This window comes from Diachasma alloeum, unplaced genomic scaffold, assembly GCF_001412515.2.
Source record: "Diachasma alloeum isolate Michigan unplaced genomic scaffold, Dall2.0 Dall_scaffold_00442, whole genome shotgun sequence".
NCBI lineage: Eukaryota > Metazoa > Arthropoda > Insecta > Hymenoptera > Braconidae > Diachasma > Diachasma alloeum.
The window spans coordinates 258357-270721 of NW_021680581.1; the positions used below are offsets into that span (position 1 = coordinate 258357).

Here is a 12365-nt window from a genome sequence, read left to right on the forward strand (position 1 = left end):
TCCGAAATGGAAAATTATTCATAAAAGAATCATTCTGTTGTATGATGCATTTTACTATTTTTGTGTCACATGTTCGTCAATGTTTATGTCATTTCCTCCATGTGGGAAACGAAATCGTTACTCTATTTTTATATCAAATATTTGTCGTGGGAGTTACAAAATTTGGACCCACGCTTAGAATTTGTTATCAACAGTTTTCCGGTTCAAGATCCAGTGTTTATTGAAATTTACGGTCACACGTGGAAAGTACATGATTAAGGAGACGAGACTAGACTCAAATGTTTACAGTGCATCTGATATTGCACAGCTGATATCTCCTTAATATAGGAGAAACTCGACGTTGGGAACATTTTTATCGTTCACAGATGTGTGCAGCCGAAATATTCCCAACATCGAGGGGGTCACTTTCCCTCGTCACAGAAGATAATTTGGGTTTCAAAAGTCGCTTCTATCACTGAGATAATTGAATGACGACGTAAGAAAATGAATTAAAATTAATTTTCTGACGGATGTCACACAACCTTTATAGCTAGCCGGGTGTCCGCTTTGTTTACAGTTAGCACATTTTAATAAAGTTTTATCCGAATTTTTTGTCAGGGTACATTTGCCGGGTTCGTGGCTTTCTGCGCATTTTACGCATCTGAATTCAAGTGAACAATATGTGCTTGAGTGACCTAGTCGTTGGCATTTTTTACATTGAAAGAGGCTGTTTTTACGGAGAGGTTCCCAGCTGACTTTTTGATATAGTATGACTTTAATCTTTGTTAATTCTGTTAATATAGAATTACTCGATGTTTGAACTAGATATGAAAAATTGTTTGAATTTTTGTTATAAAAAATCTTTGTAATTTTTAAAATTTCTACGTCTTTTAGATTAAGTTCTTTAATTTCATTTAGAATATCTTCTTCATTGAAATTGCCGTAGAGGCCTTTTAAAACTAGTGTTTTTAATTTGTCACTCTTAGGAGTGTATGAATAAAATTTGATATCTTTGTTTTTTTAGTAATTCTTTAAATGACTTGTATATATTGATGTCTTCAGTAAATATAGAGACATATTGAGAGTCTTTTGCTTGTTTCAAATAAAATTTATTCTTTACATCTTGATTAGAAGCAGTGAGAAGATCAGCGATGTCCTTCAGTGGTTTGCCAGAGGTGTGTATTGGGGGAGGTCGTTTGCCTTTAGATATCTGCGTTGGCTGTTGTTGCGAGGTTCGTTGGCTGGTGTGGCCTTCAGTCTCGCTTTCTCTGTCATCTTCATCAGACGGTAGTTTGCCGAATCTGTTGTCCAGTATGATGTCTTCGTCTTTCTCTTTGTTGCGAGGTGAGCGATGTTTTCTTGGGGTTACCCATTGTTCTGAGTTTTCAGAATCGGTGCAAATATTCTCTGAATTTGTGGCTTTATTCAGTGAATTATTTTCTGTGCTGTGTTGATTCTCAGATGACTGTGTTTGTGTAGTCTTTTTCTGAGATCTGTTAGGGGGGTTTTAGCTTTTATCTCCATATAATATTTGGCATTCTCGTTATTCTTTCTCAAGTGCTTTATCGAGGCGGTTAGCGGTAATATTTGATCTGCTTATTTTTCCAATTTTACCTGGAGTATTTGCTGACTGTTGTTCGTCCAGCTTTCTTTTCCTTGCAGAATCGGTATTTGATGTGTGATCTCGACCTCTGCCACGGCCTCTGCCACTCATCTTACTGTTGATTTTATGATGTTAAATTAAACTTTACTTTTTGTGTGTGTTGGCATTGCCAACACACAGGACTGAATTAGATAATCTAATAGATTGTGTAATTGTTCAAGACTTCAGATAACAGTTAATGGATTTTTACTGTTATATTTGCCCACAAGAGTTATAATATTTCGCTGCTTGGGGCAGACTCCTCGACAGGTGCTCTGCCAATTGAGCTATTGTGGCCTCCTCCGCATCTCCGAATTTCAGAACTTGTGTATATCGTCTCACTATCCCCACTCCTCCCACCCTTCCCGTTTAAAGCCGTACTGAAATATCACAATCAAAGACATTTTTCGACCGGTATATTGAACATCTATATTATCCCTTGGGCTATACTCTCGGTCAACCTTAGATATTTTTAAGGCATAAATTACTTGGAAAGCGGGATGCTATATGCTATCCATCGACTTTCCGGACCTCTATATGAGGGAAATAATTGAATAATTATCAATGCACAAATTAAAAAATTTGGAGGCACACGGGCTCGAATACAAGTGGGGTATGATCCCACATCTTCTGTTTGCCGGACAGGTGCTCTGCCAATTGAGCTATTGTAGCCTCTTCCGCACAAGTAATTTATGCCTTAGAAACATTTAAGGTTGACCGAGTAGAATAGAATTTTCATGGTTTTTCTCTTAGTAACGACATTTGCTCGGTTTCTGTTCAAATCTGCAGAAATATTTCATGCTCAGGTGAAAATAAAGGTGTCCCATTTGAAAAATTGCACCCAAATATCTCCTAAGGCGGGCGAGTCACAAAAAAATGTTCGAAATGAAAATTATATGGTTTCGAGGGGGACATTTGATGTATTCATTATTTCGAGCTTTCAAGCTCATACTTGCAAGCTGCAAGCACAAAGTTCTTTTTTCAAATGGCAACCGCATGTTTCATCCCAATAAAACTTGTTCATCTTGATGAGTTGTTTTCAAATTCTCTGTCGTTCATGTAATTTCCTCTAATTTTACTCGAAAAATGCCACAAAAAAAAATTCTGTGGTCAAATTGAAGTTTCAGACTTTTTTAGCGGGACCCAGGATACACCACGTGGAGGTAAAGTCTGCTTTGCATCCCTTGCGCTAACAAAAAAGAAAAAAATACCGCGAACATGTAAAACAACGCAAACGAGTGAAATATCGTCAATTTCACTGGCTTAATACATCTTGATGTGTTCAATGAAATGATACTAACTCGATTCTGGTTGAATTGGCACTGATAACAATAAAAGAATCCTAGAAGGAGTAGGAAAATGTTTTGTTTATTTTTTACATTTGATAATTCCAGTTGGTAAACAGGTCAACGGAACAATTACACCAAGGTGCGCCAAGGATGTTTGAATCTTCAATTTGACAACACAACTCTTTTTTGTGACAGTTTTGGAGCAAAATTAGGGGAAATTACATGAATAACGAGGTATCTGAAAACAACTCAGCAAGATGAACAAGTTTAATTGGGATGAAAATTGCGGTTGTCATTTGAAAAAAAGCACTTTGTGCTTGCAGCTTGGAAGCATGAGCTTGAAAGCTCAAAATAATGAATGCATCGAATGTCCCCCTCGAAACCCTACAATTTTTGTATTGAACCTTTTTTTGTTACTCGCCCGCCTTGGGAGATATTTGGCCGCATTTTTTCAAATGGGACACCCTGTATATTAAGTTACCTTGAAATTTACCCAGAATTATTAGAGTGAGGCTAATGTTCATCAACATATCTGAGTTTTCCATTCCAGAATTGAATTTCATAATGTCTATTGTAAATTCAGGTTCTATAATTATCAGTCAAATGAATGAAACTAATCACATACCAGTTCACAGGGTAGTTGCTGTTATGGAGCAGAAACTTCATGAGAATGAGAATTAACGAATTAAATTAAAAAATGACGTATATTGATCTCATGCAACCTAGTAAGAAAAAAATCAAATTTTGAAATTTCTGTCCGAATAACGCGACAACGATTGAGATGTTTTTGCTCAGTATGCAATCAAAATCGAATAATTCTAATCGAATCCAATGATTGTAGGGGTCATCAAATGTCAACAAATCATGAAAATTTCACTTTAGCTTTTCGGGTTAATTACGAAAACTTCATCCTTTAGGGTTCGAAAGTTAATAATATGTAAATGCATTGTTCGTACAAAAAAACCAAATACCATCGTTATGCGCGGTAAGATTTTGAAATTTTCAAAGAAAACTAATTTTTTCAATCATTTTCACATGTTTTACATGAATAACTAACGAACTGCTGAGACGATCATCTTCATAAACTAATTATTGTCAAGTTATTATACATTCACACGCACCGTTTGAAAAAAAATTCAAATCGGATCATTACTCTAGAAGAAATAGTAGAATATGTGGAAAAAACATCATTTTTGACATTTTTTCACATGTTTTTTGCGAATTACAATATAATCTATATAGATGTCTGTCATGTCAAATCACTCTATATATATATTAATTATAGTATATGATAACCCTCGGCCGGGAAACGTAATAGTTCTCGACGCAACAAAATTGTGACAAAATGATTCCGCATCAAGTGTGTATGATAATGCGCTTGTCGACTTGGGTCTTCACCATGATACAGTAGAGTTGCCAGTATAACGCAAATACTCCACAAGCAATACCATCAGTTTGTTGCTGAACTGTATGATGGGTAAACGATTTCGGGAATGCATACAATGTATTCAAAAAAGCTATTCAATTTTTTTGTTTTTATCTTATTATTGTCGTCTTTGAAGAGATGTCCGTATGTGTGCGTAAGTGATCAAAATTTTGCGCTAATATTTCTCTCAAAGAACAGGATGGTCTCAGATTGCATCAGTTGTAATCAGTTCTAAGTTAAATGAAGACACATCGATTGAAAAAAAAATTGATCAAATCGCTTCATTTGTTCAGTAGATATCGTTGGACATAATTTTGACCACATACACACACACACACACACAGCTGGAGCGAGCTCCTTAGCGAGGTGGAGACCGACCCATGGGGGAGGCCCTACAGGGTGGTGATGACACGACTCAAGAGTCAATCAATGCCATCACCATCGTGTCCGGTGCTCCTGAACAGAATTATGGAGACGCTGTTCCCAAGTTAACCGGAATTTCGCCGCAACTCTGAACAATGGGAAGGAGAAATTGTCCCGGAGATCACCAGGGAAGAGCTGATGGAGGTCTGCAAAAGAGTGGGAAACTCCAAAGCTCCAGGGCTGAACGGAATCTCGAACATCGCGTTGAAGCTGGCCATTAACACGATGCCAGAGCAGTTCCTGGATGTTTACAACGAGTGCCTCAGAGATGGCATCTTTCCTGCCATGTGGAAGAAGCAGAGGTTGGTGCTGCTCCCAAAAGGGAATAAACCACCGGACGAACCTTCATCTTACCGTCCCCTCTGCATGCTCGATACTGCTGGCAAGATTCTCGAGCGTATCATCCACCAGAGGACATAAGCTGCCGTGGAACCCGCGCTTGCTGGGAATCAATATGGTTTTCGGAAAAGCCGGTCCACACTTGATGCCATCAACCTTGTCGTCGAAACCGCTAGGAAAGCGATTGAAGGGGAACGATGGTTGAATGGCACTAAGGAGTATTGCTTGGTGGTGACTCTGGACATCAAGAACACCTTCAATTCAGCTAGGTGGGACTGCATCATGGAGGCTCTTGCCAAACTGGACGTGCCGGGCTACTTGCGGAGGATGGTCAGTAGCTATTTCAGCAAAAGGGTCCTCATGTATGATACCGAGACTGGGCCTAAGAAGTACAAAGTGACAGGAGGAGTACCCCAAGGTTCAGTCCTGGGTCCCCTCCTGTGGAACATCATGTGCGACGGGCTGCTGAAGCTGAAACTGCCCTCGCGGACTAAGCTTGTGGCATTTGCAGACGACGTGGCTGTGGTCATCATCAGGAAACACCTGGAGGATATGAAGCGTGTTTTCAGCATAACGTTCGAGACGATCCGCTGCTGGATGGATTCTGTTGGACTGAGCCTAGCGGAACAGAAGACGGAAGCCGTATTGATCACCAGCAGGAAGAAGATCGAGACGATCACGCTGCAAGTCGGGTCTTGTGAAATCACCTCCCAGCCATTCATCCGATACCTGGGGGTGATGATCGATGCACGACTGAATTTCAAGCAGCAAACTGAGCACGTGGGGACCAAGGCATCTGGTGTGAGATCCACCTTATCACGCCTCGTGCCAAACATCGGGGGACCCAAGCAGAGGAGACGAGCTCTACTGTCCTCAGTAATTACTTCCGTGCTCACATATGCCATCCCCATCTGGGGAACTATCCTACAACTACAGGAAGCACGACGTTAGATCGCACCAGTCTATCGACTCAGTGCCCGTAGAGTCGCAAGTGCATATCGGACGGTTTCTGAGGACGCAGTGTGTGTCATCGCAGGAATGTTGCCGATCGAGATTTTGGCTGAGGAGCGGAAAGCTCTGTATGAGCGTAGAAGATCTGAAGTGCTGAGTCCCGAGGAGTTGACGTCTGAAGAAAGGCGAAACGGCCTAAGGCGATGGCAGCTGAAGTGGGACAACTCCACCAAGGGGAGATGGACTCATCGCCTGATTCCTAAAGTGGATGTCTGGCTAAATCGCGGACACTGGGAGGTGAACTACTACCTGATGCAGATGCTTTTTGGGCACGGATGCTTTAGAGCGTATCTTCATAAATTCAAGCATGAAGATTCCTCGAAATGTCCAACCTGCCCAGAAGTGGATGATGATGCGGAGCATGTGTTCTTCGCATGCTCGCGTTTCAGCGAGACCAGGCATATCTGGGTGTCCACACTAAAAATGGAAGTACTGCCTGAAAATCTAACGGATGTATTACTATCATCGCAGGCAGCTTGGGACGCAACGAGTCACTTTGCGGCTGAAGTCATAAAAGAGCTCAGGAAAGAGGAACGCGAGCGCAAGGCTGCAACACAGGCGGAAAACCTACTGGAACCTCCTACCTACACCCAACATCTTTGTATGCTAGGAGGACGTACATAAGGTTGGAATGAGGAAGAGCAAATAGCTGAGACCTCCCTTGCTAAGTAATACTTAACGGTGGTGCCGCGAGGGGAAGAAAAGGTCAACGATTACTATGGTCATGTTCGCTTTTTTAGTCCGTATGGGTTGCACATTCGCCGAGCAGATACTTGCTCGTGGTCGCTACTATCTAGACCTGACCGATTCGGACACTACACTTCAGACACCACCCGTCTGGAGTGTGTTAGTGCGTAAAGAGCATTTTTTCCGTTCATGAACAAAAAAAAAAAAAAAAAAAAAACACATACACGCCCCTTCTAGGAACTGCAGGACCTTGTCGTTGGTGGAGGGGCTTGGGGATGCATCCCAAACTAAGGAGCAGTTCAAGCCGAGGCTTGTCCTTCTTAGGACATCTTGGAAGAGAAACCCACATTTAAAAGACGTGTGCAGGGTGGGCTCCCTAGAACAGCCGACAATAAAGACAACAGGGAGGGCTTCCTTTACCAGCCTAAAATAATTATGATGAGTGATGACAAAATACACAGTTCCCATGCGGGTATCCCTGAGAAGGAAAATCCCGCCATCAGTGCTGATCGAGTGAAAGCCTCGGTGGCTGATGCTGGCTCCGTGGATTGTGAGAGGAGCCAATCATCACTTTCTTTCAAGGTGGACCACTTGGCTTCAAATGCTACAAGTGGGGTAGAGTCATAGACTCAACAGGAGGAAGTATGCCGTCATGTTTGGGAACGACTTGGACAACTCATTGCAGAGTTACATGAGTTTATTCAGCCCAAGAATAATGTCCACAAGTAGATCAAATCCAAAGTCGCATCTATCGGCAGCACGTTCAAACGACTCCGGAGCTTGGAGGAGGCACGCAGCAAGGCCCAGGCCCCCATTGCTGAGCCCGTGCAGGCGCTATTACTACCACACATGTCGCGCTCACGGACGGACTTCGAAACGACGGTCAAAGACTCGGAGGTAGAGGATTCGAGTACCACGCAGTCAATTCGATATCTCCAGACGAGAGATGTCCGGAAATCAGTGTGGAGGAAGCGCTCGAAAGGCTCACCTGCAGCAGAAGCTTAATAACTGAAGAAGCTGAAGCAACGGGATCTGACCAGCAAGACAGCCACGCAGGGGAAGGGACTGGTTGATGGGTCAGACTGGAAGCTGATTGAGTCTAAGAGAGAAAAGAAGAGACGAGATGAGAAGCTGCTCCAAAAGCCATTTTCCGAGAAGAAAGAGTCCAAGAAGCAGAAGAAGACTGATTGGAAACCAGCGCCCAGACATGATGCCCTGACTGTCCGACCCAAGGACAAAAAGAAATACTCTGACATTCTCCACCGAGTAAAGAAGGATGTCCCTGCAGAAGAAGCTCAAAATTGCGTAGATAAAATCCACCGGACAGCGACCGGGGATATGTTGATCATCTTGACCAGGAAAACGGTCGATGGAGCTCCTCAGCTGCGTAGAACCATCCCGAGTGGAAATTCTGTTCAGGTCTTGATCAGAAACTGATCAAGTCCGATCCGAAATTCTGATCAGGCGTGTTACGCCTCTGCCTTAGGTTTTTCCACTAGGGATCGTCAGTCTCCTTGGAGATCAAGCGAGATACTCAGTATGAAGCCACAGGAGGATCTGGAGATAAAGGATCTTGATGAGACCACATCGAAGGACGATGGACGAAGGACGACGCACGACTTGCTCATCCAGACAGTGCGATAGTCGAAGCTCGATCTTGCCATCATCTCAATATCATATCGTCACCCGGACGCTGGAACCTGGGTTGCTGATGCTAGCAAGAAGGCTGCGATCGGGGCCTGTGGGAATAGACCATTCCAAAGTATCATGAGTGATAGCATACAGAATGGCTTTGTGAGGGCTAAGGTTGATGGAATCTATTTCTACAGCTGCTACGCCCCAGCGAGCCTTGATGAGTTTACCGATGAGTTTACAGATTTCCTGGATAGATTGACTCAGGATGCGAAGCAGCACTTTCCCGTGGCAATAGCCGCGGACTTCAATGCTTGGGCAGTCGACTGGGGGAGTAAGGAGACGGACACCAGAGGGCAAGCTGTACTGGAAGCCATGTCAGCGTTGGATTTTGCTCTGATGAACAGTGGCGATGAACCCGCTTTTATGAGGGAAGAGGCGAGCTCGATTGTGGACATTATCTTCGTGAGCAGCACCCTTCCAAAGAGGAACTGCTCATGGAGAGTAGCGGATGTCTACACAGGGAGTGATTACTGTGCGATACTCTGGGAGGTACGTACTCGCCAGAGAGTCACCATGACGCCTACGAAGACCAACTGCATTGGCTGGAGAGTGAGCAGTTTCGATCCCAGGTCTTATTCGATAGCACTGGACGACCGCCCGATCAGTAGCAGCAATGCTACTGAAAAGGCAGATAACATCATGAAGAGACTGACGGAAGCCTGCGACACCACCATGTCAAGGAAGCGTACCACAAACCGGCATCCACCGGTGTATTGGTGGAATGACACGATCGCCGTCCTACGGAAACAGTGTAACGCAGCTAGAAGATTATCACAGCATGGTCGAAAGAAGCCAAACTTTGAGGAGTTGGAAATGCAATATAAGGAGGCACGCCGGTAGCTCAGCAAAGTGATCAAAAGCAATAAAAAGCAATCCTGGAGTGAGCTCTTTAATGAGGTGGAAGGTGATCCATGGGGGAGACCGTATAAGGTGGTGATGATGGGACTCAAGAGTCAACCAATGCCAGCGCCTACGTACCCCATCCTAATGAAGAGAATCGTCACGGTGTTGTTCCCGCAATAACAAGAGCTGCACTGCACTAGCGAACAGGAAAAAGAGATAATGGTTCGTTCGGTTTTTCACCGAATATTTATTCCTCACACACACGCACACTCACGCACACTCGCTCCTCTCGCATGCTTGCATGGCTTCGCACGATTGACCTGCGCAATCGCCTCAAATGACCAGTGAACGCCCCCTTTAAATTGGGGAACGTTCAGACCCTCGATGATCGACACCTACCATCTTGCGGTCCTTCAATCGGCCTCATTTGCATATCGGCCTTCGTACTATGTACATTGTGTTCCGCGGATACCTTAGTATTTCAACTGTGTTCGAGTTCTGCGTATTATTGCTACGCGCTACTCAATTCTGTGAACTGCGTTAATAATATTTGTGACCCGCGCTAATATTCTTGACCTTCTCAATTAAATAAATCTAACACGTATATTTTTTGACTTTCAATTAAACTGACTGAGTGTGACCAACGTGCACGTGTTGTGTTTTCTGGACCTTCTCGCGCTCCCGTAAAAATCCATTTGCATCTCGCTCATCGCTCGCTTATTCCATAGATCTTAGACCCGGCATCGAACATGGTTCTACCAATCACCAAAGAAGGATTGATGGAAGCCTGCAACAGAGTGGGTAACACCAAGGCGCCTGGCCTTGATGGAATTCCCAATATCGCGCTAAAATCAACTATCCTTGCGATACCGGATCTGTTCTTGGACGTCCAGTACGAGTGCTTAAGGTAGGGCATCTTCCTGGCCGTGTGGAAGCAGGAGACTAATATTGCTCCCGAAAGGGAATAAACCACCGGATGACCCTTCATCATACCGTCCCCTCTGCATGCTAGATACCACTGGCAAGGTCCTTGAGCATATCGTCCACCAAAGGATAGAAGCAGCAGTCGAACCCCTGTTGGCCGAGACCAATATGGGTTCCGAAAAGACCGATCCTCCCTAGACGCTATCAACATGGTCGTCAACACAGCCAGGGACGCGATCTCAGGGAAAAGATGGCTAAATGGCACAAAGAAGTACTGCTTGGTAGTCACGCTAGATATCAAGAATGCGTTTAACTCGCCCAAATGGGACCGTATCATCGAGGCACTGTCGAAATTCAACGTACCGGAATACTTGCAGAGGATAGTTGGCAGCTATTACACTGGAAGGGTCCTTAAGTACGACACGGAGTGTGGATCCAAGGAGTACCGAGTTACCGGAGGGGTGCCTCAAGGTTCAGTACTGGGTTCTTTGTTATGGAATACCATGTATGACGGACTGCTGAAGCTCGGATTGCCACGGGAAACTAAGCCCGTGGCATTCGCAGATGACGTGGCTGTAGTCATCGTGGGCAAATACCTAGAAGAGATCAATTACAGCTGCGACACGATCTTCGAGACAATCCGCTGCTGGATGGACTCAGTAGGTCTGAATCTGGTGGAGCATAAGCCGGAAACTGTGCTGATCACAAGTAGGAAGAAAACCGAGACTACCACGCTGTAAGTCGGATCTTGTGAGATTACTTCCCAGCCGTTCATCCGATCCCTGGGGGTGATGATCGATGCCCGGCTCAACTTTAAGCAGAAAGCAGAACACGTGAGTACGAAGGCGGCCGGAGTCAGATTCGTTTTATCACGCCTCATGCCCAACATCAGTGGCCCCAAGCAAAGAAGACAAGCGCTGCTGTCTTCAGTGTTTACGTCGGTCCTCACGTATGGCGTAAGAAATGCAGCGTAAGATTGCACCTGTCTACCGACTGAATGCCCTTAGAGTTGCAAGTGCATACCGGACGATGTCTTAGGATGCAGTGTGTGTCATCGCAAGGATGCTACCCATAAAGGTGCTGGCTGAGGAGCGAAGATCTCCGTACCAGCGGGAAAGATCGGAAACGCTGAGCCCCGAAGAACTGGCAACGGAGGAGAGGCGAAACAACTTGAGCCAATGGCAGCAGAAATGGGCCGACTCGACCAAGGGAAGATAGACCCATCGTCTGATTCCATATGTGGCTGTCTGAGTGAGTCGAACTTGTGGAGAAGTCAATTACTATCTGTGTTAAATGCTATCAGGACACGGGGGCTTTCGGGAGTATCTTCATAAATTTATACATGAAGATCCCCCGAAGTGCCCCAACTGCACAGGAGTGGACGAGAACGTGGAGCATGTATTTTTCACATATCCCCGCTTCAGTGACATGCGGGATACTTGGGAGTCTGACCTTGGAAGGTAGGTCTCACCCGAAAACTTGGTGGAAGCAATGCTGTCATCGCAGGCAGCCTGAGACGCAACGAACGACTTCGCGGTAGCAGTCATGAAAGAGCTAAGAATTGAGGAGCACCAGCGGAAGGCCGCAGCATAGGTGAAAAATCTTTTTTAACCTCCTACCCATCCTCAACATCCTAGGTGGATAGGAGTATGTATTCTAGGAGCAAACAATGTGGAAGAGCGAAGAGCTGAGACCTCCCTTGCAGAGTATTGGGGATGCGTAAATGGATTCTCTAAATAGGCGTTAAAAATAACATACATACACACACGCATACGCACAGCGTAAAGACGTGGCGCACCCACCGCTCAGAAGTCAAAACCTGCAATCAGCCTCCCCAATGTCAATGTGTTTACTGTGCTGAGCTCTGGAAGGCGCCAGGGGTAGTTGGCGTCACGAACGGTGGTCCCTGGGGCACCAGGTCCCACCCCAGGTGTGTTACGTGGCCTTACTCCAACATCCGGGGCTCTGTTAGGAGTGGACCGTTACTTCCCTAGGTACTCGTGGGAACAAGATGGGTGATAAAATTAATAAAACAAATGAAGGAAATCCAGGTGTAGATGCAAGGACCCAAGCATGGGATAGACTTGCCAAGCTCATAAATGAGCTA

General features: G+C 44.8%; 1 protein-coding gene across 1 annotated transcript in view; it reads left to right on the plus strand.

Moving 5' to 3' along the window:
- The window catches only part of LOC107042314 (gustatory receptor for sugar taste 43a), a 17842-nt gene extending 14251 nt beyond the window's left edge, over positions 1-3591 (plus strand). Inside the window, exon 4 of the mRNA XM_015263313.1 lies at positions 3494-3591. Coding sequence (XP_015118799.1) covers positions 3494-3591 — 98 coding nt within the window. The remainder of the gene's footprint in view (positions 1-3493) is intronic.
- Positions 3592-12365: the final 8774 nt, after the last annotated feature.